Below are 23,841 nucleotides of genomic sequence, written 5' to 3'. Positions count from 1 at the left end.
GTCCGCAGCGAAAACACGGGGTTGCCTGTTGCGAGCCTGGCTCAAATTACAATCACCATCGCGGCTGTTTCATGTTCTCCTGCTGGGGTTGTTGGGCCGTTTCGCGACAGGGGTACTAATTGTGGAAATCCCGCCAGGGTTCAAGATTCATGCTAGTGACTCCGCAATTCTTGCGGGGGCCTAATTATCATTATTAACCACTGTTGGTTATAACGTTGGCTTCGTGATTGGCGTCGACAGCTCAAAAAAGCTGATATGGTTTTGCTCAATGCGCTTCGTTGTGATCTCTTGCGACGCAGGTCTTCCAGAATTCAGAGACAGGAAGGTACTATAAGACCCTTCTCGTACCACGTCTCTACATTCCCCCGGGATTCCAAATGCACGTGCAGTAGCGATTATGCCGGCATGAGCATCAAGTCTGTGCCTTGTACTATGTACGTACTTACCTTACCTTTATGATATCGTGGAAGTGATTAGGAAATAAGCGGTGGAAGATGTAACCAGAGCCCTGCTTGGCATACCTTACGGATAGCGAGTACTAATGTACACATGTACACAGCGATCAGAACAAAGAACCACAGCTGCCGACATCACTTGACGCGAAAGGTTGCCAATGGCTGACGATTTCATCCGGTGGAGTGTGCTATTGTTAGTAGAGTCCCTACTTCCTAATGATGCCTGAGGGAACCAGAAGCGTGCAATGCAACAAGCGCGAGTACGACCCTGCTAACGTGAAGCATTGAGGAAGAGAAGGGTTCCGCAAGTTCGCGGTTCGCCACCTTCACTGCCGGTGCGAGAGCAGGCAAATGAACGGATAATTAGATCACCTGCTTCTTACGACTTTCTGTTCAGGGGTGGATGATGAGCTGCCTCTGGCTCGAGAGCCCAACAAGTGCGAGGTGCGAGGCTCTGTAATGTGCTCGAAGGTCCGAGACAAAGGGACGGACCCTCCCCTGCCTCCGTGTGAGTCCCCACCCACCAAAACCCCGGCGTATCTCCAAAGCGACTCCACTGCGACTTTGGTCACGGTGCGGCACTGCCGACGGCTAACGTCGAGACTCGAGCACCAGCAGCATCCCGTCGTGAAACCTCGCATGAGGTACTTAGGATGGGGTAGTCTGTAGCCTCGAGAGATGCCGTCTGACGGAGAGAAGGGGGTGGGGGAATTGTGGATGGTCTTCCTAAGGCAAGCAACATATACTTGATCTCTGTTGAACAACAGCCGACTCGTAATTACAGTGGAAGCTGAGCTATCATTCTGCAGGCACGGGGAGACGTGCGTCCCAACTCCCAAGTCCCAACACGATACCTACAAGGGCACAAGCAGCTGTACGGCACGGACTCTGCTGCACTTGGAGTGGTCGGTCCTCTCATCCTCTGGGAATCTCATGCACTCCGTAAAGGACGACACCATTGCAACTGGACAGACAAAGGGCGGCGAATAGCGCAAGACCAGTGTCCTACTGTTAGTCTCCGATTCCACTTTAGGCCCCGGCCAGGCTTACCAGTCTAATGCCGTTGACTCGTTGTCGAATGACCAGGATACAACGTCTGAACGGGCTCTCGTACTTGCGTTGTCTGTCATTCAATTGTAATAATATTTATCTCTAGACGACAAGGTGGTAGGTATTAGAGGGCTGGCAAGTTGTCTGTCGTTCATCCAGGGACGAAATGCCAGGCCCGACCCCTGATACGGATTGAGAATGGCGGTTATTAGCGAGCGTCCCCACCCTGCGCTAGTCACGGTGCCACAGCCTACAGGCAGTGATTCCCACGCTAGCGGCCCCCTGTGTGCGTGGCCACTGGCGCCAGATGGATGTCCAAGATTGCCCTTTGTCCACGTCTGCGCGCATGGCGGCACCATCGTCTCTCCATCCTCCAGTCCCTCTGTGCGTCTTGTTTTGCTACAGCGCTGTACTCATCCTCCTCTTTGGAGCGTCGTGCCGTTCTCACAGCTTCTGACACACAGAACGCCCGCGTCACGAAGCCTTGTGCGCCATCCCTCGCTCGCAACTTGAACGCCACTTTTTGGAGCAGCACCCACACTCGCTGAGGAATGAAAGCCACGCCCGCATAGCTACCACATCGAACTCCTTCAGCTCCCAGCCAGCCTCGAGCTGTTCACGCCCTTTTTCGCATTGAGGCTCGTCGCGTCTTGTGTCCTGAGTCCTGCCGTCGTTGGATTTCCTGGAGCAATTCCGTCACACGCAGACCCGAGCGAAAACGATCGACTCCTTGCGAGAAACCCCTCCTGCCTGACCTGACTCGATACACGTCCGCCCTCGCCTTCCACTCTGCGCAGTGCGCAGCCCATAGCAGACATGACCAGTGTCGTGGACGACTATCTCGAGACTCAATCGACGGACAATGATGATCTGTACCCATGCAAAGGCTGCGGGGAGATTCTCGAGGAGGGGAAGGCCTTTGAACTTGGTGCGTCCATCCCTCCTCCTATGTGGTGTCTGCCTGTGGTCCCTTTTGCGCGCCCTCGGGCCTTCACAAAACCTTTCACCCCACGGCGTCGCACGACACTGGGCGCTCACAGACATATCTTGACAGTGAACCGCTGCTAACACTGGCTCACAGCTGGCCAACGATGGCACCTCGACTGTTTCCGCTGTCATACCTGCGGCACGCTCCTCGACTCGGACGCCAACCTCTTGCTCCTTGGCGATGGCTCCCTGATCTGCAACAACTGCACATACAGCTGCAGTGCTTGCAACAACAAGATCGAAGACCTCGCTATTCTGACGGGCGACCAGGCCTTCTGCTCGACTTGCTTCCGATGCCGCAACTGCAGGCGCAAGATCGAAAACCTACGATATGCGCGTACCACCCAAGGCATCTTCTGCATGAGCTGTCACGAGACGCTCATGACGCGGCGGAAAAAACGGTCCAAAGCCGCGGCGGCCGCCAAGGGGCGAGACAAAGACCACTCGTCTATGGTGACGGAGAAGTCCTTGCCTGCTTTGCCGCCCAATGTGATACCCAACAATGCCTTCTCGAACGACCGGGTTGACCCCGACTCTGACACGCCGACCGAGCTCTCGGCGCCCCCGCGGCAGGGGAACAAGCAGTCAGAATCGTCTTCCAGGAGTGGCTCCAGGCCGACCGCACCATCGCCTGACCATGGCGCCAAGCCGGAAGGGCTGGGGGCCTCCTCTCTTCCATACCGCGGCAACCGTAGCTCGACTATGATGAGCAGCGAAACGAACGGGGAGGACGGCTTCCTCATCCCCGTTGGGCTTGACCCAAGCCCTGTCCCTGCTTCAAACTCGAACACACGTGGCTCAGGACACGCGACCGACAAGAAGAAGGACTACTTCAGCGTTCCCAAATCTTCCTTCTCGTCTGAGAAGCGCACTGAATCACAGGGTTCTACACCCCATATTGCTTTCCAGGACAAGGGCCGGCAACAGTCATCAGACTACAGCAACTCGCAGGCCGGGTCGCTGACACGGAATCTTTCCAAACAGTCAAAGCAAGAGGAAGCATCGCCCAAATTGCCCCCGAGGAGAAGGCAAGGCACCGGCGACTTCAAGCTGCAGGATGCTCCTAATACGCGCAAGGCGACTTCAGACAATGGCAGCAGCACCTCCTCCGATTACAGCTCTACGCCGCAGCTGGATTCTCGCAAGAACAGCGAGAATGTTCCCCCGCGGCGATCGCAGGATACGAGAAAGCCTGAAACAGCAGATGGCCGCCCGTCTCTGGACTCTGTCTCAAAAGCGCCGTCTCAGCCGGAAACCAATCGCGCAATCGCGAGAAAGGAGGTGCCCTCCGCACCCAAGCCTGGTAAGCTCATCCTTCTACCAATAGACGTGCATACGAGTGCTAACCCTCGGAAGCTCCCGCCAAGTCGGCAGACGATGTCAACCGCCAAAAAAGGCCGCAAGTGGCGGGACGCAGTGGTAAAGACAGCTACACGACCCCCCGAACCGCGCCCGTACCTCCCCAGGCTGGACAAGACAATGCCGAGCCCAAGACATCCCCCAAGCTGCCTCGATGGAGCAGCGGCGGCGACTTCAGTATGGATGAAGATATGGCTAGGATCCTAGGTACCGACGAAGGTTCATCATCCATGATGAGGCGCGCGTCAAACTTGGTACGCCACGGGCGGACAAGCAGTGTTGAGTCGACCGCGCAAACGCCTTCGCGAACAAGCCATGCACGCAGCGTGAGCGAGACTACACGGGGGACTGGCTCGCCCCGTTGGCAGAGAACCATGTCCATTGATGAGCGCAATGGGAAGGTGTCTGATTTCGCTAGTCCGACTTCCCTGTCGCCAGGTGATGATCCTGCTATCCTCAAGCGTCAGCTCAGGTCTTCCGAACTCCGCGTAGCTGAGCTGGAAAGGCGATTCTCCACCGAAGCGGATCTGCAAAACGCGAGCAAGAAGCTTATGGAGAAGAAGAAGATGGTGTCCGAGCTGGACACGCAAAGCGAGATTATGATTCGCCAACTCGAGGTCCTCACCGGGTACGTCGAGAAGGCCAGGGAGACCAAGACGCCGGTCGATGCCCGCATACTCGAGGATTCGACCGTCAAAGACTTTGTACAAAAGCTCGAACGTGTCAAGAACGACATGTCGGAGAGCATTGAGCAATTGCTCAAGGAGCGCGACCTCCTGGTGGAAGAAAAGCTGAGGGCCACTGCGGAGCGCGACCGGGCTCTGATGGAGTTTGAGCAACTGTCCAACAAGAATGCCCAGCTCGCGGACATGAATAATGATCTTACGCGAGAGCTTCAGGGACGGATGAAGAACAGTTCCATGGACAGTAAGGCACTCAATGGCCTGGGCATCTACGGCGATCCCAAGGCTGCATCCTCCTCTGTCAATCTGGACAATGCCAGCCTGTCTACAGGCCCAACCCTCCTCGCCGATGAAGAACCCATCGTCGAGACGGGACCAACCGTCGTCCAGGTGCGCAAGGGTCAAGTCAAGAAGTTCAACTGGAAGAAGGGCTCCAAGGGCCTCGCCCAAAACGTGGCGAAGGGTGTCAGGGGCGCTGTCGTGGCCTTCCAGCAGAACGACCGAGGGGAGCGTATTCCAACCACAATGGCCGGCGGCGACATTGGCATGCCGTACAACGCAACGGTTGCAACCGTGGAGTCACCGCCCGTCACCACTCCAAATGGGGCAACCAACCCCCCTGCCACCAGCAACCACCACCACCACCACCACCAGAGACAGCAAGATCAGGGGCGCCAGGGCTTCGGGTTCTTCAGCAAGAAGAACAATGTGCCCAAGTCGCAGTCGTCCAGCGCCGTGTCCACGCCAATTCCTGTACCCGATGCGTCCACCACTCTCTTTGGCTCTGACCTGAGCGAGCGGGCCGATTTTGAACGCCGACAGATCCCCAGCGTCGTGACCCGCTGTATCGAAGAGGTCGAGCTCAGGGGTATGGATCAGGAAGGCATCTACCGCAAGACAGGCGGCAACTCGCAGGTCAACATGATCAAGGACGGCTTCGACAAGGACGAGAGCTTTGACATTTCCGACCCCGACTTGGACATCACAGCCGTCACGAGTGTCTTGAAGCAGTACTTCCGCAAGCTCCCGGTGCCCTTGCTGACGTATGATGTGTATGACCGGGTTCTGGAGTCGACGAGTAAGTGCACCGCGCCAAGAGGGTCTGTTTATTTGTGATCATACTAACGGATGACAGGCATCGTTGACGAGTCGGAGCGATGCGACCATCTGCGCAAGACGTTTGCGTCGCTACCGCAGAGCCACAGGGACTGTCTGGAGTTCCTCATGTTCCACCTCGATCGCGTCGCCCAGCGGCAAAACGAGAATCTCATGACGCCCAAGAATTTGGCCGTCGTTTTCGCCCCTACCATCATGTTCGACCGCAGCATCGAGCGTGAGATGACGGACATGCACGCCAAGAACCTGGCAGTGCAGTTTGTCCTCGAGAACAGCCGCACTATTTTTACAGAGGCTTGAGATTTATTTACCTGCTCATTTCTCTCTTAGCTTATGATACCGGGCTTCTGCATGGCCCCATCGCATGTTTGCTCTTCTTCTTCATCTTATGACCTGGATGCATATGAGTCTTAAACTCTGTTTTATATGATCACTTTCTCCTTCATTGCTCTGGAGTTTTGATGTGTTCCCCGTTGGCAGAGGAGGGGTTTTATTGGTAGCGTACATATCGTCACATGGTAAATCTACTCTCGATGTAACAGGTGCTTCATCATAGGTGCTTGATTGATGACAGATGCAAACAACACATTGTCACTGTGGGCTGGTCTCAGAATGCTTACCATTTTCCAACGACCTGACGTAATCCTCCCAGAGATCCACGACCGGCCGCCCTACAAGCTCGGTCCAGAAAGCCTTTTCCTCGTACCGTATCAGGCGCAGCTTCTCATTAAGTCGACGCACAGTGCCTTGGCCAAATCGCTGCTCGAGGTACTCGAGAAAGTAGCCGGTGTGCTGGTACCCTGCGTCCCATTTTCCACTGCCGTCCCTCTTCCAGTGAGGCGGGCTGAGATCGCACCGTAGACGGACCCAGTCGGCGACCCCTTCTATCAGCCCCCCCGGGCACGTACCGTGGCCATTGTGCTGGAAGCAGTGTACCAGCTCGTGCGTGATGACGCCCTCAATCTCCTTGGCCTGACGGGTCTCGGGGCTGATAGACGTTATGTAGCGCAGGGAGAGGTGGATCTCCTTGTGGTCATTGTCCAGCTCCGTGCCGGTCGTGTATGCTACGCCTGGCATGTCCCTCAATATCAACGTCACGGAGCGTGTGGGGGGAGCGCTCGTCGTCGAGTCGTGAGGGGACAGGTAGAGCAGCTTGAGCACGGACTGGCATGCCTTCTGTAGGACGTCCACTGCGTTCGTTGTGGACAGGAAGATGGAGGACCCCTTGTGTGAGAGGTCACGCACTTCAAGCCGTAGTTTGGGGAGCTTGAAGTGGGACTGCTCCTCGCTTGGAGGAGCGACGGCGGGAGACATGGCGACGAGGGGAGACTGGGGCGCTGGTGTTGTCTGGGGTTGTATGGTAGGCATTTGTGAGTTGTAGCTGGAGGAAGTGACCTGTCGCGCGGCGGCGGCTCAGCGCCGTTCTAAGGTTGGGATTTAAAGAGCTAAGACGCCACGATCCCAGCTGCTTCTTGAGCGAGAAAAAGCTTCGGCTGGCAGCAACTACGCATGTCAAGCTAGTGTATGGTTCAGTTCATTTGAACAATTGATACGTACTATTACCTATGGTCCGCGTTCATGTCGTTGTTGACGTTTGAGAGGCGGTGCGCGCGGGGTGGTGCGCCTACCTACCCTGCAGCCCCGCTGTGTTGGGCGGTGCACAACTCAGGTGGCCCACGGAAACCCCTGGCAACGTGCGTGGGTGCCTGCGAGTCTAAAAAGCGGCGCCAACGTCAACAACGGAACCTCATCGACTATCAACACCAGTTAGCTATCATCCATTCGTTCACCAACGACATCTTGCTAGTCCCCCCACTCTGCCGCGCGCACGCTCCTCAATGCACGTCACACCCAGAGAGACACATCGCCTATTCTGCCTCTATTCATAAGAGTCATCGTTGCATTCCAGTCCTGCCCTTCCCTGGCTTGGGGCTGATTTTCTGTGCGTACCCCCAAGTGCCCCTATCGGCGCATCTTGCCGCCCGCGGAAGCACGATGACCACCTGGACTATCACGACTAACCCCTCGCGCGACAGTTGCCCATGGCTGACGGAAAGCTCACCGACCATCAGGTCATAGACCTGACGACGATCCTCCGCTCCGATCAAAGCCTAGACGCAAAGGTCAACTACCTCAACCTGATCAAGTCCGGCATCAAGCAGCACAATGTCCCCGAAACATCGGTAGCGCAGCTCTTTGATGGCCTGCGGGCCGCGTCCTCGTCGCAACACACGTCCATCGTCAACGTCGGCTTCACCTCGCTGAACCACCTCATTACGCGATTGACGCGACAGGAGCCGAAATACCTCGCCAAAGAAGCTGCCCGCACGCTACCCCTCATTGCTGAGAAGCTGGGCGACCAGAAAGACAAACTGCGGACAACAGCGCATGGCGCCCTGTGCACATACTACACGGTCGCGCCAATCGAGGTCGAGAGGGTGATTCGGAACAATGCGATGACGGGCAAGAACCCGCGCGCCAAGGAGGCCGCCATGGCATGGCTCTTGCAGATGCACCAAGAGCAAGGCCTCCAGTTCAGGAGCTATGTCCCTCTCCTGATGGAGCTGCTCGAAGACGCCGACGGCATGGTGCGCGACGCGGCAAAGAGCACAGTCATCGAATTGTTCCGCAACGCGCCAGGCGCGGCAAAGTCGGACCTCAAGCGCCAACTCAAAAACTTCAAGGTGCGGCCCGCGATCGAGCAATCCATCGTCAAGGCTATCGCGCCAAACTCTGCCTCTGTTTCCACCTCTGCTCGACCCGAGACGCCGGCAGAAGCTGCTGCCCCTGCCCCTGCCCCTAAGAGACAGGCACTGAGCGCCAGCACAACCTCGACGTCGGTCGACCGGCCCATCACCCCGGCACTGGAAGTGCGCGCGTCGGAGAACATTGAGCCCCAGTACGTGAACACCCACCGCGAACTCGACGACATCTTTAAGGGGATGGCGTGGTGCTTTGAGGGCAGAGAGTCTGAGCAGAATTGGGTGCAGCGCGAGGCCAGCATGGGAACCCTGCGAAAGCTCAACGCGGGTAACGCGCCGTCTGATTTCCCAGAGACCTTCCTGACGGGCTTAAAGTCTGTGTTGGATGGAATCATCAAGTCAATGACCTCACTGCGAACAAGTCTGTCAAAGGAGGCCTGCGCCCTGGTACAGGATGTTGCAATCACCTTTGGGCCTGGCATCGACCCTCTGGTGGAGCTGCTCATGCAAACACTCGTCAGACTATCCGCGGGTACCAAGAAGCTCAGCTCCCAACTGGCGAACACGACCATTGAGACGGTACTGAACCGAGTCACCTACAGCCATCGTCTGATGCAGCATATTCACGGCGCCGCACAAGACAAGAACGTGCAGCCAAGGACCTATGCTACAGGCTGGCTCAAGATCATCCTGAAGAAGGAGGCAGGCCACAAGGGCCACCTCGAGCATTCCGGGGGTCTGGACTTGATTGAGAAGAGCATCAAGAGGGGACTGGCTGATGCCAACCCTGCTGTGAGGGAGCGCATGCGATCGACTTTCTGGACTTTCTGGGGGATCTTTCCCGCTCGGGCCGATGCATTGAAAGAGGACCTGGATGCTACAGCTCAGAAACTATTGAACAAGGATCCCAGCAACCCCAATGCGCCCACCAAGGCCGAAGCGCCCGTCGCACCTCGCCCTGGTCTTGGCCTCTCCAAGAGTACCGTGACCAAGCCCAGCGTCCGAGAGCACATGCTTGCCCAGAAGAGGGCTGCTCTCGAGACCAAGAAGCTGCCAGCCAGGCCCGGGTCTGCGATGGCGCACATCTCGCCCGTACGCAAAGTGTCAGACCCAAAGCCGACCAATGCTGCGAAACCTACGGGTACTAGGGCGCGCCCAGAGGCAGGCACCATCTCGGTCAATGCTAGCGGCATGTCGGTGGCTCCTATGCGTCCGGCACGCAGGCGACCAGAGATGGCTGCTCGTCCGGCTACTGCAGGCCCTTATTCTGTTCGCGAGCACCCCACTGCGATGGAAGCCGACAGCCCGGGCGCCACCAGGAGCAAGGCGCCGCCGTCACGACCGCAACGCAAGGACACGCCTCCTAGAAGGACGGCTCAGCGACCAAGGCCCGGCCATGCCTCGCACGCGAGCGAGTCGCACGTGAGATCGCCGAGTGCTAGGCCCAAATCGGCGCTCTCTACGCGTGGCAGCCCTGCGAAGATTAAGAGTACGCAACCTGCTGCAACAGCCGCGCCAGCAGTGTCTAGTTCCGTGCAAGGGGAGAACGAGGTACCCGAAACGATCCCAGCCCGGGTGAGCACGGTTGAGCCACCAGCCCCCGAGCCCGCAGCGGCGTTGGAGGAAATTTCAGATCCTCAGCCAGAGCAATTGCAATCTCCTGGCGAGGCACCCCCTGTTGAGCCAGAAGCCGAAGCCGAAGTCGAAGTCGAAGCTGAATTTAAAGTCGAGGAGTCTCTCCCTGCGGTTGTTACCCCGGAGGACGACCGTGAGCCTACTCGGTCGCCGACACCGGCCGTGGCTGCGCCCGAATTCACCCTTCCCATCCACCCAGCGCCAGCTGAGCATGAATCTCTCAAGGTGTATGAAGATCCTTTCGTCGAAGAGCAGCCGACATCCAAACCCACCATCGTCACGCCTGTGCTGGAGGATAGGCCTGTGAACGAGGGCGCTGCTCTACAGCCTTCTGCCAACATCCTGGATGGCACCAACGACTCGCCCGAGAAGGCCCGTCAGAACTCTCGCCTGCTGGACAGTGGCATTGCTAAGATCCGAGCCAAGTCTCTCGAGGTGCATGGCTTTCGCAAGCTGCAGTCTCTTGTCCGCGATAACAAGACGGTCCTGAACGACGAGAAGTCTGAGGTGCTCTTGCTGGGTCTCTTTGAGTATCTCGAGGACCCCCTGTCTTCCGTTGCAGCGGATAAGGTGCAGGACGTCAAGGCACAGATCTTGACCACAATCAAGCTCCTGCTGAAGAAGGATCGAGAGAACTTCAAGCCGCACGTGTCCAAATGTCTCGAGTCTTTGTTGAAGACCAGGAGCGCCTACGACAACCGGTCTCACATTGTCAGTGGCCTGGAGCTATTGTCCGACACGCTGGTCTCGCTAGGCGACCCGGCAGAGATCATCTGTGTACTGGCAGGCCGTCTCAACAAATGTTCTGACTCGTCGGTTGAGGATTGCCGGGCACTCAGCATGGGCTTGCACATTTTGAAGACACTCCTGGAGAAGCAGCCTCAGGCGGAGAGCATCCTTGGAGACAGCGAGATGTCCAGTCTTGGCTCGCTGGCCGGGCGCTGCCTCGAGAGCTCCGACTCGGGCGTCAGGATGGATGCCGTGCAGCTGTGCGTTGCGCTGCACTCCAATGTGGGAGAGGCGACGTTTTGGGCAGTGATGGAGGGTGTCAAGGACGATCCCAAGAGCTTGATCACGTATTACATTGTGAAAAAGCAGCGTGAGCAGGCGGTATGATCTGTCAAGGGGGGAATGAATGGGGAGGCTTGCCGAGCAAGTGGTTCCCGACTTTTTTCGTGCGTAGATATTAAGACTTTGTAATCAATACATGACGTTGAGCTTCAGGCAACCTTTAGCCCCTTGTTGAGTGAGCGTTGGACCGCCCAAGCTCTCCTCCTCTTGGTATCTTGACCAAGCAAGTATTGACCCGAGGCTGTTGAGGATAGTTGCCGCAGGGCCCAGGGCCCATCGGTCTTTGATGGAGTCGATGCCCCCACCCCTTTTCCGCCAACCCGACCCGGCGGCGGACTGGACGTCATGCACGACGATAAGTGAGGTCGAGCTGCGGGGGGCAGCGCCACGTTGACTCCAGGAACCTTGGACGAGCTAATGACTAACTATTTTGCCGCCCTTATCTCTCCATGTTTTGGAGTAATTACATGCGGATGGAGTGCGGGTGGCTTGCGAGGTGTGTTGGAGGCGTTGTCGAAGCCGTACCTCCAGGTGCTTAATGACGACCAAGATTCCATGTCCTGATGTCACGATTGTTTGCTTCTCAATAATCTCATCTTGCCTTCAAGTATTCACGCGAAAATGATCTGGGAAGACACTGCTGGCGCCGAAAAGGCTCGTCTCGAGGCCTCCATTCCCCAAGAATGGAGAGTCACCATCCCCCAGGACGTCAAGTCGACCCTCTCTCTTCCCCAAGACACCAACGTACTCACGGAGGCGGAGCTCCGCATCACCAACGCGTCCGCCACGGAGCTGGTAAAGCAGCTGGGCGCGGGCCAGCTCACCAGTGTCGCGGTGACGACTGCTTTCTGTAAGCGGGCGGCCCTGGCGCACCAAGCGGTGAATTGCCTGCACGACTTCTTCCCAGACGCCGCGCTCGCTCGTGCCAAGGAGCTCGATCAGTACCTCGCTGAACATGGAAAGCCCGTCGGCCCACTGCATGGTCTGCCCATCTCGCTCAAGGACCAGCTGCGCGTCAAGGGCCGGCAGACACACATGGGGTACACCGCGTGGATCAACAAGGTGGACCAGGACTCGTCCGTCATGGTCGACTTGCTCGAGCGCGCCGGTGCCGTCTTCTACACCAAGACGAGCGTGCCGCAGAGCCTGATGGTCTGCGAGACCATCAACAACGTCAATGGGCGGACCGTGAACCCGCGCAACAAGGACTGGTCGTGCGGTGGCAGCTCGGGGGGCGAGGGGGCCATTGTGGGCTTTCGCGGTGCCGTCCTTGGTATCGGCACGGACATTGGCGGTTCCATCCGTGTGCCTGCGGCCTTCAACTTCCTGTACGGTCTGCGGCCCAGCCACGGGAGGCTGCCATACGCCAAGATGGCCAACAGTATGGAGGGCCAGGAGACGATCCACAGTGTCGTCGGCCCCCTTGGGCACACGGTGGCAGACTTGCGACTGTTTGTCGGGTCGGTCCTCTCGCAGCAGCCGTGGGCGTATGATCCCAAGGTGATTCCCATGCCCTGGCGCCAGAGCGAGGAAGAAGCGGCCAAGGCCAAGATTGCCTCTGGACAGCTGACGTTGGGATACTACGAGTGCGACGGGAATGTTCTTCCTCACCCACCCATTGTGCGTGGCGTCAAGACTGTTGTCAATGCGCTGCAAGGGGCTGGCCACAATGTTCTGCCCTGGGAGCCTTACGAGCATCCATATGCCGTCGATCTCGCAAACAAGGTCTACGCCTCTGATGGCGGCGCGGTACGTCTTCCATGAGACCCTACGACGGGGGACTATTCCTACTAACAGAATGTGTAGGACGTCTATGGCGTTCTCAAAGAGTCGGGCGAGCCAGCCATCCCCAATTTCCAGGACCTTATCAACCCGTCGCTCCCCAAGCTCGACCTCAACGAGGTCTGGGACGCGCAGCTGAAGAAGTGGCACTACCAGATGGCGTATCTGAAGGCCATGGAGGCCTTTGAGAAGAAGCATGGTCGGGAACTCGACGCGATCATCGCGCCCATCACGCCGACGGCCGCTGTCCGCCACAACCAATTCAAGTACTACGGATACGCCACCGCGATCAACGTGCTCGACTTTACCAGCGTCACGGTGCCCGTCACCTTTGCGGACAAGGGTTTGGACAAGGTGAATGACACTTTCAGTCCCTTGACAAAGATGGACGAGGCTGTCCAGGCGGAGTGTGAGTGCTACAGAACATTGAACGCTGCAGGCTGGATTCCTATACTGACGAGACCATCAGACGATCCGGAAGCGTACCACGGTGCCCCTGTTGCAGTCCAGATCATCGGTAGACGCCTGACTGAGGAGAAGACGCTGGCCATTGCGGAGGAGATTGGGAGGTTGCTGGGGAACGAGGTGGCAAGCTGACGTTGCGAATCGCTTCAGGGTCCGTTGTCTTTGGTATGCCGTGGTAGCAAGTAATTTGGATGACTAGCTCAATACGATGCCCTAAAATTTCACTACACATTGCTGCGTGATTAACATGTACCGTAAACGCACGTCCTACCAGAATCGTTGGTGCTAGAGTGAGAGTGAATATTGGCTCTCGAGTCAGGGGTCCAGGGGGGGAGGGGGGGGGATTCGGAGGGCTTTGCGGATGAATTTCTATCTTACACCATGCTGTCTTTGACTTTCATGACTGCTACTAGAGGCTTTATTCTCAATTTATCGGGTCTAGTCACCATATTTTCATTACTCCGTCACGATCATTTCATGTGATATAAGTCAAGCGGTGCCGAGCATGACTTCATCCCAAGTCCACCTGCATGCTGCTAGAGCACAAGAATTTGTATTACTGCCCTTCTCCTCTCTTTTCCTTTTTTTTTTCTCTTTCTCTTGTTTATTTTCTCCTGCCGTCAACGCCTGGCACCACCACCACACCAAGCACATATTGCGCCGATACCTCAAGTGCGTATTCCCTCCCTGTCTACGTACAGTATTCGCCTGCGACCTCGACTGTATCTGACCTCATCAGAATGGTGTCCGCGGAAACCATGTTGTGCATTGGCATCGTCATAGTATGCAGCGCCATTGCGCTGTTATTCATCTCCGAATATGTCGAGGGGAAGTTGGATGAGCAAAAGACTCCTCGACAGGCTGCCGCCGACCAAAGAGCCTAAGGAACGCTGCGGATGAGCCAGAGAGGTATGTGATATTGTCTGCCTTTCCCGCGACCTTTATCGACCGAGAACAGAAACCCTTCGGGCAAGGAGCGCTGCTCAAAAGGCCAACAGCGACGCCGCCCGCGCCCGGATCAGGGACACAGCCATACTGCAGCTTGAGCAAGCCTAGAATGAGAATAGGGAAATCCAGGCCCAGATCAACTCGATGACAGAGCTTGCCGCTACCAGAGCCGAGGAGGTGATGGGGCTGAACGAGCGCTTGGCTGAAAGCATGGCCCTCGCCGCGCAAAGACTTGCCCCAATTCAGAAGCTACGGGAGGAGATTGCGGAGGTGAATGCTAAGAGGGCCACGATTTCAGGACAGGGTGGCAGGCACTGGTAGCACCGGCACGGGCTGGAAGTCAAAAGTCACGTTCTGCCCTGAAGTACTGAGGTTTTAGAAGTCCGCGCACAAATGGAAGAGGCACGGTCCTATACAATGGACCAATACAAATCAAGTTTTCATTCACCTCACATCCTTCTATTCCTTCCCCTTTACCCAATAGTTGCACTTATCCTTGATCCAAGTTCACTCCAAGATGGAATTCGACAGCTTCGGTTGTCCTTCATTCGATTGTCTCACATCAGAGATCCAGAATAAAACTGAACTCAATATACCTTAAAGGAAGAGGCGTAATATACCTCTCCTTGGGTGTTCCGGCAATACATGTCTCAGGCGGTGCTTGGAGAGACTGGGCTTGGTGCATGGCCGCATGCAGTCTCTGGAGATCATACAATGCCAATACCCGTCCTGGGCTCAACTACCCGACAAATTCTGCTCCTGATAATGAAGCAACTGTCAACAGACTCTGTGTGGGCCGTCAGGAAAACATCGTCAGTGTTCTTTAGGATCTTCGATTCAGAAGGTTTCTATGCCTCTCATGAAGACCCGACCTTGAAAGACCGCCACGTGCCCTTTTCGTGGGAGTCCCCGACGGCGGACCAGAGACAGGTTGTAAGGAAGCACTTGCGGGCAAAGCAAGGGAATCGCTGTGCCTCATTCGCCGAGGTCCGCCAGCGCGGCGAGCACGACCCCCGTCTTATTAATCTACGCCGACTTTACTTTTGCGACGCCTGCGAAGAAAACCACGCAGGTATCTTTTTTCCGGCCCAAAGCCTTCGAAACTATCTCGACAAAACGGGTGATAGCCTTGTATGTATCGGAAGGCTAGGGCTATGCACACTTTGCTCCCACAGCTCGCATGCGCCTGTCACTTGGGATACCGTGGAGCAAGTCATACACGTATCAACCAGGGGCAGGCTATCAACCGGGGACAGACCCAAAAAGAGCACATACTGTCAAGACCCCGATCACGCCGTAACTTACCGGAAGACAGACCCGAAGTTGAAGGAAGTCGCGTGCGCGTTTCCACGCTTGGAAGTGATGAAATTAGCGAAGCACGCGGATCTCCGATTTGAATGGGATCTTCTCCTTTTCGACATGGACGCTGAAAACCCACCGCCTCTCCCCGACGTTCTACGCTTTGCCGCGGAACTCATCGCAACGGGGCACTATGTGGTCTGACATGCTGCCAACATGTGGTGGACGGGGGTCAGCTCCAAAACTTTACATCCAGTATCTGCCTTTGCTTTGAAAAGCCGGGGAACAGCGAAAAAACCTGGCGATGATGATGCTTGCTACCTGGCCGGTCAGACAAGCGCGAGCCAAGGCCGACAAATTCTATAGTGTGAAGAATGCGCTGGGGAATATGCTTGGCGATTAATCTCAGGGAGGCTGTTTCTAAGCTACCGCTACGGCTGGCAGGTGGTACGGCCTGTCAGCCCCAGGTGGCTTGGGATTCTGGATGGCGTTTTGGCCCTGGTATATAGCGAGGAACAACAGGCATCTGCTCTGGTGCGATGAGCCAGCTTGCTCGACGGGCCAGGGGCAAAGATGGATGGAGATGGTCAAGGAAGAGACTTGGCTACAGGCTTTCCGGTTCGGGTACAACGAGAAGCTCGACAAAGACTATCAGGTTATGTGGAACAAAAGTTAACATTGCCATCAGAATCCAGGCAGAGGGTATCGAATGCCTCTCCCATACGCCGGTGCCTCCACTTTTACCAAGCGACATGATGCCGCTGAGGAGTTGCTGCGTCAGCTCAAGGCCGCGAGGAAGCAGGCCATTGCGAGCACGACCCTGGCCTTTCGAAACTGACCTACCTAGGTCGTACTACCAAGGCTCGATATAGTTTACTGCATTTCAATATACCAAGTCATTGACATTAAGATTAGATCTTAGCTAGGAGCATGGGAAGCTGTGAGGATGGTGAAGATGAAGGAGTCGAGCTCGCAGGCTCCGTCGTTAAGAAGCGTGTGGCCTAAGCCTATCTTTTCTCGATACTCCATCAAGCACTTTCTAGACGACATAGCGCCTGCTTCTGGCAGCATCCGTGTCATATTCCTATCAGATCATTGCCGAGGTCGTCTGATGGAAATAGTATTCATATCTGGTAATTGTCACAGCTCAATCAATTAACCAGCGAGCTTCTGGTAATAGTCGGGCGAATGGTCTAGTGGTATGATTCTTCCTTAGCATGGAAGAGGTCCAGGGTTCAATTCCCTGTTCGTCCAAACCTTTTGGTTTCTTACATTTTTCAGGAGTTTCTCCTAATGAATCTTTTTGTTCTCCTGGTCCAGCAAACACTTTGTACTGACATGCCGTCAAGTTGGATTCTCAATGCGTCAATAGTCCACAAACGCCGCCACTCTCGCAGTGATTGTCACCGGCAGCGTTCAATGAGAAGGGAGAACTTTGAACATTGCTCGCTCGGAGGAGCCCTGCAGTCGACTTTTACTTGATCAAATTTCTTGTACCGCCATGACATTAAACCCCCCCCGGGTGGTGGCCGTTTTAACATACGTACTTTGACGGGACAGACTGTGAAACCAGACCAATTCGTTCCTCCCTCGCTTGCCCAGTATCATAGCGTCCGTCATGCCTCTCTGCTCATAGTCATACACTTTAGCTTGGCATGCCAGATCTTCCTATACATCTTGTACATATCTTGTTCCGTAGCACCTGCAGTACCCTGAGCGATCCGGAGAGCGTATCTCTTCCGCTCGTTATCAATATCCGTCACCTCCTCATTCTCTTTCCCCTCGTCAATCTTGGCTTTCTCTGCATCGAAGAAGTCAATCGCCTCGCGCAGCCTATCGCGTTCTTGCCGCCGCTGCTTGTACTGTTCTTCATATAGCCCGGCGGTGGCCTGCTTCAGGTAGGCAAAGGATTCGATCTCCTCTTGGAGCTTGTGAATCTGCTTCTGCAGCTGGTGGATTCGGATGTTCTGTGCCTCGATTGTATCGCGTAACCAGGCTGTCTCTTTGGCTGGGCTGGACCTGGACACCACCGTTGTGGACGAGTTGGTTGACGGCGATTCGATGGCGGTGGAGGTGTTGAACACTGCGCCGAAGTACCTCTGTGATTCGAGCTGGCACTGGGTGAGGTCCATGATGGCGATTTCGTCCCCGTTTGTAATACTTTCCTCGCACGCACTTTCCGAGAATGTGATCCCTTGCAGAAGAGAAGCATTGCCCTGTGAGTGTAAGTATTATGCATGCAGCTATATCAACTCGCCATGCAGCCGCCAATACCTCGCCATGGGAAATCGTCAAGCACTTGACGGTTGGTGCCGCCATCTGAGTATTCATCAGATCGCTACTCGCCGACCTGATTGCGGTCAACGGCTTGAACTTGACGGGGCAAAGTGGAGGATCTGACCAGATAATTTCATCCATGTTAGCGATATTTGAAGCATGCAAAGGGGAGATCTGCTGAGGAAATACAGAGAGGCTGGCGCGAAGCGCGACTGGACAGGATTACTGGCACTGGAACAAATACGGGATGACTGTTGCCAATGGAACGAATCCATCAGTGCTCACGGGCACGTGAGGCAACGTTGAGAGCAGCCGATAAGCTTCACCGGATGCAATTGTCTACCTATGCAACCTCATTGATTTCCCAGGTATACCATACCACCTACGACACATGCCCTCAAGACCCCAAAAAACGACCAACCCGCTTGAAAATGCCTAGAACCTCCCAGCAACAAATTTCCATAGTATGTAACATTTTATTTACGCCTCTGAAACTCAACCCCTCTTCCCTCACCCGGAGAACTGGAACCGCGAGGCCTCGAGCTGACCCAGGCCGTCCCTCGGCGCCACGTTGCGCCGCCTGTAGGTGTTGGTAAAGTCCTGCAGCAGCACGCGCACGCCCCGGATACCCCCTTCCTCGGGACGCTGCAGCTTCTCCTTGATCTTCACCAGCAGGCGATCAGCTTCGGCTGGTGAGACGGTGCCCTCGGGCAGAAGGTGGATCGTCTGGGAGACCCATTCCGTAGTCTGTTGGGGCAGAAGCTCGAACAGAGCGAGTAGTACCCCACTGCCATCCGCGAAACAGTCTTCGGGAAAGGTGATCATCATGCCCGCCATGATCTGCTTCACGAGACCGTATCCATTTTGCGCGAGAAGCTGCTTCACAAGCTGTTGGAGCTGCAGCCTATCCGGCTCCGGTATCCTGTGGCTACTGGCAGGGTTGTCACCACCGTAGGAGAGCAGGTCTCTCAGGAAGTGCAGTGTCGAGGAGAGGGGGTCGCGTTGCTCCAAAGTCAGCGCATAGATGGCGGCCTCGAAGACGGGCCCCATCAAGGGGGAGGGCACCAGACGCTGAGGGTAATAGAGGAGGGCGTCGATCATTAGGCGGAAGAAGTCGTCAATGACATCTGGCAGCTCGCGAGGTTGCAGTGCAGACAGCGCTTCCAGAAAGACCGTAGTCTGGGCCTCGAAGAATCGGTAAATGTCGTTGGTCGTGCTCGGCTCAACTTGCTCGCGGTCCTCTGAGAACTCACGAAGGATGGCCGAAGTGACCCACAAGAAACAGCCCTCTCTAGAAGCACTGAATCCTTGCGCGAGCTTGTTGGCCATGCTGGGGAGCAGGCTGGCCATCGATGTCCGGTACGAGATGACCATGTTCCTCCAGCAGCGGCAAATCCTCTCGCAGATGGGCGAGAAGTGAATAAAGTTCTCCAAGACAGTGGCGAGCACGTTGAAGTTCTCCGCCCAGTACTTGACTGCGGGATTCTCCTCTCCTGGGTTGGTCGACGGTACGACGTTCTGGATGAACAGGGTCAAGAGTTGCAGGTGATCTATCGAGTCCAGTCAGTACAACCCGCATGGATCAAAGGGTGCCAACTTACCAGCCAACGCGAGCTTATTCTCCTCGTCAGTAGCAATGTTCGCCTTGTTCATTAGACGCTGCATCAGGGGATCGCAGTACGTCTTGAGCAGACTGTATATATCTCCAGAAGCCTGCACCGCCACGACGCTGGCCACGCCATCGGTGATCTCCTCCTTGCTGACGTCGGGGAGCTTGTCCAGGACCGAGTCGTAGAACGTCTGCAGCTGGAGGACCTGGCCGCTCAACAGGTGCTTGCAGTCCTGGCAGAAGAATTTCATCGACAAGGCGGCCGCGCGCGTGATTTCCTTGGAGTCGGATTCAAATGCAGACGTAATGTACTTGAATTGGTCCTCGAGGAATTCAGGGTGAGCGGCCGTCCATTCGGTGTAGCGTCCGAGCACCATGATGGTGGCGAAACGCAACTTCTCATGGGGAGGGATCTGGACGAGCAGCGGCATGAGCTGGGGAAGCACGATATTCTCCTCCTGGTCGACCATCTTGCCGAGGGCACGCACACCGAACAGCGGTGCCTCGAGCTCCTGCCAATGCGGTACGGAGGCCCCTGACGCCTGGCTGGCATACTTGCCCATCCAGGATTGAATGGAGTTCAGCACCTTGTTCAGGCATTCAGTGACGCCGAGCACCTCACACGCATCCTTCAGGGTATCTCCCATGTGGTGTCGGAATTCCCTGAACTTTTCCTCCTGCTCGCGATCGCCGTCGAACAGGTCGGCCTCGTTGCCGTCCTCGGGTTCGGGGTATTGTAGCTGGCTGAGGAGGACGTCGACCAGTTGCGAATAGACGTCGACCATGGCGACCCTACTCTCCACGTACCGTTCCAGTACTAGGTACTGCTTCATATCGTACCAGAAGTTGAAGGTGTACTCAATTACGTCCTTCTCCTTGTCCTTGGCGGCACATTCGAGGACAGCACCCACCAGCGGTTTGAACTGCTCCGGCTGACGCGCGATCGCGACCACCCAGCACTCCGCTGCCGTGGCGAACACCTTGGTCAACGACTTGAGTCGCTCCGTGTCCTCTTCTTCGACAACCTTGTCGATCTGTGACTGTAGTGCGATAATTCGAGGGAAGAGCACCTGGATGACATCCCGGCTCTCGTCCACGTCGCCCGTCTCCCGCAGCACTGTGGTGAGGCATTCGGCAGCTTCTTGCGCGCAAGAGTCGGATGTCAGCCCGTTGAAGATCACGTCGAGGAGCGGCGAGTTGACAATGTTCGCGACCGGTACTTCACGCAACCACGAGGTCAGGCACTCCATGAGTTGGGGGTTCTGCGCAGCGGCCGCTGGAAAGGTCAGTTCTACTTGTTCATCAAGGCGGGCGCGAACTTACGCGATGACTGAGAGTAGTTGATGAGGAGTGAGACAACTTGTTCGGCGTTGTCCGCCAACAGAGATTGTGTCCTGGCTGCAAGGTCGTCTTCCTAGTTCCCGCATTAGACTATGCTCCTGCTGACACCGATTGCCCGAGACCAGGTCGATTCGGATGGTGCCTCGGCTGACGATTCCGTGTTCCACATACAGACAAGGTGATTTTGCGACCTTCGGTGACCTCTTCGGGTAGCACACGCAGAAAGTCGAGGATGGCGGCGTGGCTGCCCTCGCCGCCGCTGAGGGCCTCGACGACCGAAGAGAGGACATCGTTCCAGCCCTTCATTTGTATGGCCAGGATGGCCAGGCAAACGCATAGCTGTACTCGGATAGGCTTGGGTCCGTTCGCATACCGCTGGAGCAGTAGAAGGATCTGGTTTCGGAGGGCGGCGAGCTCGCCGGCCGGGACCTGTGTTTGGAGGTCGTAGGTAATCTGGAGACGTCAGTCTGCTGGACCGCACGCGGGTCGGACTGCCTACCTTTCCTCGAAGTGTGATAGCCGCGAACAAGACAGCCTCGGGATCAGCCTGTTCTTGCAGAAGACCGACGACAGTAGCCCATGAACCTTTCTATATGCCTCACGTCAGTCGACCCAATATTAACCACGACGCAGAGACAGAGCCGTTCCTACCGATTTCTGAAACTTTTCGAGGTACTCGTGCGCCTTCTTCTTGTGCTCCTGCTGCCCACCCCGCATTGTCGCGACCGCCGCGAGCACATCGGCTGCCGCGAAGGTCGGCTCGCTGCCGTTTGTGGCCATTTCGTATCGTGACGAGCAAAAAGAGAAAAGCTGACAAGACAAGGTGTGTGACTTGAGGACACTGTACACCGCAACGCGGTCGGGTTGGCTTTGGAGGGTCGAGCCGATCTAAGCTTCGCTGGATGCGCGGGGAGAGAATGCCAGAGTAGAAATGTTCTTGACAAGAGCGCGACAAAGGCCACGACAAGTCAGGGTCTCGAAGATTGCGCGTGTAGGGCAAGTGAGGGATCGGACCCAAGTAGGGATGAATGAAGAGGGATAATGCCAAAGGAAACACGCAGCTGCCACTCTAACTCTTAACTTCAAAGTCAGGCTCCGACCAGCAGTTGTTTGCACCTTGAACGCTGCAGTGATGACATGTGGAGCAGGCAATCTGGCGGGGCAAATGAAGGCGCATGGCAACCGGCGGCTGGTTGATCCGGGCCGCGCATCATCTCAGCTAAGGTACCTTAATCTGGTACAACTTGACTTCAAGGTGGTTAATTGTTTCATTTCCTTAAATTTATACTTGTGAACGAGTCTCTCCGATCCGCCCGTCACCGAGGAGCAGACCGTGCAGTCGTCTATCCTGTGGCCCAACCGGGACTTCCTCGCCAGAACCTGGAGCCAACAGCTGCTCTGATAGGGACAGGCCCCAGAGCTGCAATGAAGAGTCATCGTCCGGGTGTAAACCATGCTGCGCTAGGTAGCGGTTCAGGAAGAAATCGTAGAAGCCCTTCCCGTGGCCCAGCCGACGTACGCCGCCTGACGCGTCGTAATCGAATGCCACACCAGGGAGCAGCATCAGATCCAGTGTCGAGACCTTGTCGCTGTGAGCCTCGGGTTGGCCCAGGATCCGCTGCCTGTTGTGGACTGTGGCTGGGTCGACACTTGGAATCCCCCATTTGTCTGGCTGTAGACTTTCATAATCCTGTATGCTCTCGAGCAGCACCATGTCCATGACCCGGGAGGGTGTGTCCGGGATCTGCAGCGGTGATTTGTGCAGGTATGGGATGAAGACCTGCTTCCCCTGGCTCAGCGCGTGACGAACGATAGCGTCAGTCTGAATCTCCGCAGCGGGCATGGACAGGTAGACGCTGATGCTTTGGGCTTCCTGGTAGGGCTTGAGGCCTTGCAATGTGTTGAACACGTTTGCACCTTTGGCACGTCAGACACGTTCCATGTGAAGAAGATCCAGTCATGACTGACTTTGCGTCCGAACCGTGTCCATCGATAGCGAAGACAACCTCTGCTTCATAGCAGCTCGAAGCAGCTTCTTTGCTGCCGTGAGTGACGAGTTCATGACTGGCTCTGGAGTATTCGATATACTTTGGGTCATGTCCACATTGCCTTGTCGTTGAATTGACTGGTGCGTTGACATTGAGAAGGGTACGGGGTAGGCAGAAAATATCAGGTTAGTTGGGTCGGACAAAACAGCCTCACCTCGCACCTCCACTTTCATGACTCCAGGCGTGAGTGAGTGACTCCATGTCCTCGATCGAGTGTGCCTCATAATTACCAGGTACCCATGCAGAAAGGACATATTTTGGTCGCCCACCATGTAATATGTTCAGGCAGAACCACACGGCTCTTCTCGACGGCATGACCATCTCTCAACTCAGCAGCACGCATCTCGCCATCAGATAATCAACAACGAGGCGTCACGCACATGTGCTCCTGATAGGCAGGCCCTTGAGTCCGAGTCGCAGGGGTGTGGTCCAGTAGTGAAGGTGGACTTAAGAGAAGTCTCGTACACCGTAAAGCGGAATTTATTTTGGTGCAAATGATCTATTGTATCTCGTGATTCATCAAGCTGAGTCTCAGTGAGCGGATCAGATCCATAGTTATTGCGTAGAACCATTCCTGCTTTCCTGGCGCCTATCTAGATCTATCGATACCTTCTAGGTAAGTCAAAGTGCAACAGAGCTTGGGCACTCCTTGACGCCGCGGGCACAACGTGCTCAAAAATACTGCCCAGTGCAATCTTATCTGATCAGATCAACACAAGGTCCAAGGCAAGGAAGGCATTACTTCATCGTAGCGCTGTGAGTCGTATTGTCAGTGCCCATGACGGGCACCCACACCACCTGCACAAGCATCCCGAAGCGGCCCGTTTTCGTCGTCTGCATGGAAGACTGGGATCGCCCAACGACCCATGTTTCTACGTTTCGGCACTGTGAACAGCCTCAACCAGCCGTCTGGCACTGTACATATAATTGCATCAACAGATCTCCTAACGAGCGCGGTTGGAAGGATCGCCCACCTTCCACGCGGACTTGTGTGAGACACGTCGAGACACTCTC

General features: G+C 55.9%; 7 protein-coding genes across 7 annotated transcripts; 3 read left to right on the top strand and 4 right to left on the bottom strand.

Moving 5' to 3' along the window:
• Positions 1–2,321: 2,321 nt before the first annotated feature.
• J7T54_006833 (N-chimaerin-like protein) lies at positions 2,322–5,950 on the top strand (the record flags this gene model as incomplete). Its single annotated transcript, XM_051507837.1, has 5 exons — positions 2,322–2,433; positions 2,587–3,795; positions 3,849–4,105; positions 4,220–5,612; positions 5,670–5,950. 5 exons carry the CDS (start codon positions 2,322–2,324, stop codon positions 5,948–5,950), a joined length of 3,252 nt encoding a protein of 1,083 aa, XP_051366047.1.
• Positions 5,951–6,241: 291 nt separating this feature from the next.
• On the bottom strand, positions 6,242–7,018 carry J7T54_006832 (uncharacterized protein; the record flags this gene model as incomplete). The annotated part of the gene is made up of 1 exon (XM_051507826.1): positions 6,242–7,018. One exon carries the CDS (start codon positions 7,016–7,018, stop codon positions 6,242–6,244), a length of 777 nt encoding a protein of 258 aa, XP_051366046.1.
• Positions 7,019–7,692: 674 nt separating this feature from the next.
• Positions 7,693–11,103, top strand: J7T54_006831 (Protein STU1; the record flags this gene model as incomplete). The annotated part of the gene is made up of 1 exon (XM_051507815.1): positions 7,693–11,103. One exon carries the CDS (start codon positions 7,693–7,695, stop codon positions 11,101–11,103), a length of 3,411 nt encoding a protein of 1,136 aa, XP_051366045.1.
• Positions 11,104–11,679: 576 nt separating this feature from the next.
• J7T54_006830 (uncharacterized protein) lies at positions 11,680–13,437 on the top strand (the record flags this gene model as incomplete). The annotated part of the gene is made up of 3 exons (XM_051507803.1): positions 11,680–12,807; positions 12,865–13,249; positions 13,310–13,437. 3 exons carry the CDS (start codon positions 11,680–11,682, stop codon positions 13,435–13,437), a joined length of 1,641 nt encoding a protein of 546 aa, XP_051366044.1.
• Positions 13,438–17,168: 3,731 nt separating this feature from the next.
• J7T54_006829 (uncharacterized protein) lies at positions 17,169–17,684 on the bottom strand (the record flags this gene model as incomplete). Its single annotated transcript, XM_051507792.1, has 1 exon — positions 17,169–17,684. One exon carries the CDS (start codon positions 17,682–17,684, stop codon positions 17,169–17,171), a length of 516 nt encoding a protein of 171 aa, XP_051366043.1.
• Positions 17,685–18,339: 655 nt separating this feature from the next.
• Positions 18,340–21,559, bottom strand: J7T54_006828 (uncharacterized protein; the record flags this gene model as incomplete). Its single annotated transcript, XM_051507781.1, has 6 exons — positions 18,340–19,379; positions 19,431–20,714; positions 20,762–20,852; positions 20,951–21,232; positions 21,279–21,368; positions 21,431–21,559. 6 exons carry the CDS (start codon positions 21,557–21,559, stop codon positions 18,340–18,342), a joined length of 2,916 nt encoding a protein of 971 aa, XP_051366042.1.
• Positions 21,560–22,061: 502 nt separating this feature from the next.
• On the bottom strand, positions 22,062–22,841 carry J7T54_006827 (5-formyltetrahydrofolate cyclo-ligase-like protein; the record flags this gene model as incomplete). The annotated part of the gene is made up of 2 exons (XM_051507770.1): positions 22,062–22,696; positions 22,748–22,841. The coding sequence occupies 2 exons, from the start codon at positions 22,839–22,841 to the stop codon at positions 22,062–22,064; spliced, it is 729 nt and encodes a 242-aa protein (XP_051366041.1).
• Positions 22,842–23,841: the final 1,000 nt, after the last annotated feature.

This window comes from Emericellopsis cladophorae (assembly GCF_022114955.1).
Source record: "Emericellopsis cladophorae strain MUM 19.33 chromosome Unknown NODE_2_length_1295279_cov_118_880017, whole genome shotgun sequence".
NCBI lineage: Eukaryota > Fungi > Ascomycota > Sordariomycetes > Hypocreales > Bionectriaceae > Emericellopsis > Emericellopsis cladophorae.
This window is presented reverse-complemented; position numbering and strand designations above follow the sequence as displayed.